Consider the following 6384-nt stretch of genomic DNA (forward strand, 5'->3'; position numbering starts at 1 on the left):
AAGTAAATCAGTTAATTATATTTGTTAATAGACTAAACTACTATCATGCTCAAATTAGAATAATTATGTGATTTTTCCACACTAAAAAGGATTAGATATATATGGTTGAATTGATGGGGAAGTCTCATGGATTTTCAATATAACCTTCACTATATTCTTGATTTAGTATTAGTTGTAATTGGAGCTGCTGGAATATCCTATTAAATGATATTAAAATATTTATTTTAATTAATAGTGCTAATGTGTATTTGAAACTTACATCTGCTTCTTAAATTAAATTTAATTGGAGGGTTATATTATTTGGTTCATGTTGATATAAAATTGATGAATTATTATTATTAAATTGCTAAATATAGATTTTGAAAGTATCAAAGTAGCAAGAGTTACTACACCTAAATTTGGATTTTGAGTACTGGAAAAATAATATAAATTTTAATTTGTGGTATAAGGTGAAATATGGGGGGTTCAAATCATAGCCAATGGCAATAATTTTGAATATAATCGAGGAAAAGTGGTATAGCTCTTTTTAGTAAGTGGTATAACTCTTTTTAGTGGACCTAGTAAAATGCGGGGGTGGGGGGGGGGGTCTTAATCATGAATTTTTAAAATAATTATTTTGAAATGTGAATGTGCAAGAGTTACTAATGAAATAAAGAGATGGGTATATTGCTTTGATTAAAATTTAATTGAGAAATTATTTTCTCTGAAATATAAATGCAGGGAGAGTATGCAATAAAAATATCAAGAATAAAGACCTGACAATTATTATTTTATGAAATTTTCTTTTGATGTGCATATCATACTTATGATATTATGAAGTGAATGAGATTAAAAAAAATGATTTAAAATAATAAAAAAAAGAGGCATGTGACGTCGGGGAACTAGTGTAGAGGCTAGATCCTTAATCGTCGAGGGGATGTGCTAGGCCTGTAAGGGAGTCACCTCCGGGAGTAACCCAACCTTTGTGATTGGAGACCCCATAAAGAAGGTTCAATGGGTAGAAACAAACCGCACTGCATGACTTATCTGTAGCATATTACTTTGAAGAGAGAGTATTAAATTGAAAATAATACATTGACCTCTTTCTCATCCCTAAGGTGAAGTGCTATAAAATATGATGTTATGCTGGGTTTAAACCTTAATGAGATCAAAAGCGGGGTTTCCGCGAGGTATGGGTCACACATATCTTTGGAGGACTCACCTATGTGAAAGTTGCCACGGGCTATGGCTATGGGTTTGGGGTAACACTAGAGACCTCACAAGGATTAGGATTAGAGGCATAATTCAAGGCCAAGTCTATCATTGCTCCTTCAAATGAATATTTCTAACACTAAGTGTATGTTCAAGCCCGAAAGGCACATGTACCGATTGTACGGTATAAGTTGCCACCTATTTCATTTCATATTTTAATTTAAAAAATTTTAAACCTTGTGGGGATTGTTGAAAATAAGTTTTAAAATTTTTTTATTTTACATTATTTTCAATATTTTTAATTATTTCATGACCTCATTTTATTGCTAGTTTATTATAGTATTCATTATATGACCGTTGGATTTTTAATATTCATTTTATGACCCACTTATTGTCATTTATGATTTGCTTTAATTATATTTATTTTCAATTTATAATATGATTTAATAGGGTCATTATTCCATAGAACCATCATATCTTTTCATTTGTATAAGAGGTCATTTGAGGTGATTTGCAAGGAAGAAGTATGAGAAACATTTTATACTCCCACAAGCATCTTAGTGTTTTGGCAACGTGACTGTTGATTAATTCCTAGTCTCCTCATGGTCGTCACATGGGATGAAGCACTGCTAAGAGTTAATGGGATTTTATCTTGGAGTGGTGGTCAGCCATTATTAAAACTTACGCGTAGGGAGCAATCATGACTTTAGGTCAGCGACAAGTGTCGCGGCTCTCCATAGGTGTAGCTTCTCTAATTTCAAGGTTTATTCTATCACTTTTAATATGTTGTGATAATATATTCTATCGGTGTTTTACATTTGAGATTATTAATAGAATATAATATAGATACAAATCAGACAATATTCACAACAAAAACAACCGAATAAACTGATCGCCATTGCATTTTGCATGCTATCGTAGTAAGTCCCGGTTTGACAGCCTTAACACAGACCACTCTACACATTCTATAGGTGTACTTGCATCAATGCTTGTGCCATGTGCTCATAGTTTAAAGTTGCGGTATTTGCTATAATATCGACAGGTATTACTTCACATCGATTGCGATATATCGGGGTATTATCGGACGATACAAAGTAAATATATTATACAATATTTATAAAATTATAAAACCAATTAAGCATCACAAATTACTATATAATATTACAAATAAAAAGTTTTATAATATCAAATATTGATAAATTAATTATAGAAATGCTTAAGACAACATGCATAGTCAAAAGAAAGTAGATCGCCGATCTTATTCAAGATGATCGCCATCATCATCATCAACATTCCTCCTATAGCATTTTTTAATTTCAATAAAATTAATTTTGATTTAATGAATAATTCGATATATTTAATAAAATATATTGAATATATATATAAGAAATGTTTAAATAAGATAATGGTGAAGAAGAGACAAAAAAAACAATCTTGAGCCACTATGTCAGTATAATTTTTGACAAGAGTTTACACCATAGGCTGAAGAAGTGACAATTTCTCACTTATTTGTTCTCTTCTCTTAAATTTCTTGATCAAACTTTGAACCCATAAAACTTCATCTTTCTCACTTTTTCTTAAGCTTGATCCCTTTTCAACAATGGAGATTACAATAAAAGGAGAAAAATAAGATATTGATGGAATTACGGCGTCATTATATCCCTCCATAATATCCAAAAGCAATCATCTTATCTCCTCTTTTTCACTTTAACAGCCACGTGTTAGGCATATGGGTTTACACCGTTAATTTATAGACGAAAAAAATAGATGAGGATTAAAAGTGTTATTTTTTTATAAGTTAAGGGACTAAATGTACTAATCCCGTAACGAATGAGACCAAAAGTATTATATTTTTATTACTTATAGGACTAAACGTACTAATCCCACCGATCGGACAACTTTTAGACAAAAATCTTGTCATTATTAAAACTATGAAAATTATTATAGTGATAGTATAAAAGTTTCTTCACTTATTACATATGACAATTCTAATACGGTCATTAGATTTTGTGTTACTAATAATACTCTCTCATTTCTTAAGTGAATATGCTCTGTTATTAATTAGCTTGTTCACTTGCATAGCCATTTCCCAAGCTCAAGAATTCTCTCCCTAAGAAACTGCTGGTTAGCTCTCAAACTTGAACACTGACAGTATTATCTTTACCTTCAAATTCAAGAAAAGGTGATTTTTCCTAGGTTCTTTTCCCCTGGGGCCAAGGCTGTCTTCTCAATTCCCACTTGAAACTGCCGAGAAAACTACATGAAAGGGAGATAAGTCATTTTCTGGCAAGTTATCTGCCATTTCCCCATTGAAATCCACAGGATACTCATGCACACCGTTAATATTCAGCAGGAGTCGGTACTTATCCCAAGGCCAAGCTGCAATGCTGGTCAATTTTGTCCACTGCAACCATTGAAATTTGAGACTAACCAACAGAAAGCAGGAAAATGGTAAAAACATAATCATATTGGCTGCCATTAGTGATGGTAAAAGGTCGCTGTAATTGGTAGTTGTAACAAGTACTGCTCAGCCTTTAACTACTCAGAATGCTTATAATATCAAAAAGCAGATAGTAAAACTGAAATAAATTCCGAGCGAGGATCAGATTCTTGCCATTCCGGTGCAATGATAATTTCATACCCTTCGTCCCTCCTACCAGCCCGCATTTTAGTCGTCTTGCTACTCGTTGGCTATGCAACGAGCGCACACCACCACCACAACAACCATGTGAGCAAGAATGCTACAAACCAAATCCTCCAACAAGCCTACGTTGCTCTCCAGGCTTGGAAACGTGTCATCTACTCTGATCCAATGAACTTCACTTCTAACTGGGACGGCCCTAACGTATGCAATTACACTGGAGTCTATTGTGCGCCACATCTCAATGACACGAACGTTCTTGTGGTTGCGGGCATTGACCTCAACCATGCTGACATAGCCGGCTTTCTGCCTGATGAGTTAGGCCTCCTCTCTGAACTTGCTTTGCTTCATTTGAACAGCAACCGTTTCTGTGGAATCCTCCCCCCAACTCTATCAAACCTTTCTTTGCTCTTTGAGCTTGATATCAGCAATAATAGATTTGTAGGGCCTTTCCCATCTGTAGTGCTCTCTCTGCCTTCACTATATTACCTAGACATTCGTTTCAACGAGTTTGAAGGGCAGTTGCCACCTCAACTTTTCAACAAAAAACTCGACGCTATATTCCTCAATAACAATCGCTTCACCTCTATAATACCGCCAAATTTAGGCCCAAGCACTGCTTCTGTTGTGGTTTTCGCCAACAACGGTTTTGGAGGATGCCTCCCTCCAAGCATAGCCAAATTTGCAAACACTTTAGAAGAATTGCTGCTGATAAACACGAGTATATCGGGCTGTTTACCAACTGAGGTAGGATTTCTTTACAAACTAAGAGTACTCGACGTGAGCTTCAACCAAATAGTCGGTCCAATACCGTATAGCCTTGCAGGTTTAGCTCACCTGGAGCTACTAAACTTAGCCCATAACAAGTTGAGTGGAATAGTGCCGGACGGAGTATGTGTTTTGCCTAACTTGGCAAATTTCACCTTCTCTTACAACTTCTTCTGTGAGGAGGAGGGCATCTGTAGCAATTTAACTTCAAAAGGGATTGTCTTCGATGATCGTAGAAACTGTCTGCCAGAAAAGCCACTCCAAAGGAGTAAGAAGGAATGTGAGGCTGAGAGGCCTGTTGATTGCTTTGATCATGTTTGCGGCAAGTCTACCAGTAGTTCTGCTGCTTCTTACCACATCCCTTTGTCCTCAACTCCTCCTCCTTAATATCTACTTGTTTAAATTATGTTATAACCATCTGAACTAGTTAGCAGATGGAAGAATAATTAATGATTGTAATACGACTTGTATAGGTTTTACACATGTAAACAAATTGGCGTGTACATTCACTTGTATACCATGTATAATTATACTTAATATTTGTGAAGCTTCGCATTACAGATCGGTCAATTCTTCGTTGATGTGACACTTGTCAGGGGGTCGTTTGATTTTTTTTTTTTCAGTTTAGTATAATTTATGCCCTATAATATTGTAAATGAGCAAATTACTCCTTATAAAAAAAAAAAAAGAATTTACCTCCTTGTGTTAATTAAAATGAAGCAATTTACCCCTGTCTAGTAAGAGTAAATTCTTTTGTTTTTAAAAAAAAACATAGGGAGATAAATTGTTGCATTTTAAAAAATATAAAAAAATAAATTATTAATTTATTTTTCATAAAAAAATAATTTACTGATTTATAATCTTACAGGGGTTGCTTGCAGTTTTTTCTAATTTTCTATAATATATAAGTGATAGTTTGAGCCCGAATAAGTCATTTGAGGAATATCAAATTATGTAATAAATGTACGGAAAATCATTTTTGCCATGTGTACAACCAATTTAATTAAACACACCTCATTTATCAAAAGGGAAAAATCCAACTTATTCTATGTGATATGAAAAATATTAAAAAAAATCCGGTGAAAAAATGTCAATTTACCTCCTCGTACTCTCAATAATGATTTAAAATTGCCCCTCCACGTTAAAGGTGTGTTACACGCTCCTTCATTTTCTTTTTTTACATTTTTAATTATAAAATAATTTATACCCCTATTTAATAATCGCTAAATCTTGATCAATATAAATTGATGGTTTAGATTTCATGAATAAATCCACGGTCCAAATTTATTTAATTAAATTTATGGCCCAAATTTCATCAACTCAATCGAAGGCACAAAATTTATCTCATATATATATATAGATATATAATAAAATAATATAAATTAAAATATATAAAAAATTAAAGGATTAACCTCCTTCATCCCACCCACCACCCCTAGATCCTTCTCTGTCAGCCCCTTCCCTTCCCGTCGACAGCACTCGCCTCCCCCTATTCCCTCCCATTATTTCTATAAAAGCCCATTACTCTCGAATAGGTTTTCAAAAAAATTCATTTTTTAGTAGGCTTGTGATACACGAGCGCAATTTTCTATACCCCGCTTTTACTATTCATATGGAAAAAGGCTTTGTAGGAGGTATCTGTACTATTCCCATTGCATGATATCCCCAAGTTTTGTTGTCTTCCCTCTTCACATAATCCGAGGACTCCAGGCAAAGTACGTCACTTGGCATTAGGCTTGATCCATCAACTAAATCATACCTGAACTGTCGCCCCACGTGAGATA

The 6384-nt window shown here is 34.1% G+C and overlaps 1 protein-coding gene across 1 annotated transcript; it reads left to right on the forward strand.

Annotated features, from left to right (window-relative positions):
• The first annotated feature begins 3758 nt into the window (after positions 1–3758).
• LOC105178623 (Leucine-rich repeat (LRR) family protein) lies at positions 3759–5147 on the forward strand. The gene has a single exon (XM_011102133.3). The coding sequence runs from the start codon at positions 3818–3820 to the stop codon at positions 4985–4987; it is 1170 nt and encodes a 389-aa protein (XP_011100435.1). The 5' UTR covers positions 3759–3817; the 3' UTR covers positions 4988–5147.
• The last annotated feature ends 1237 nt before the right edge of the window (positions 5148–6384 follow it).

Source organism: Sesamum indicum, linkage group LG12 (genome assembly GCF_026168435.1).
Source record: "Sesamum indicum cultivar Baizhima isolate 11 linkage group LG12, ASM2616843v1, whole genome shotgun sequence".
NCBI lineage: Eukaryota > Viridiplantae > Streptophyta > Magnoliopsida > Lamiales > Pedaliaceae > Sesamum > Sesamum indicum.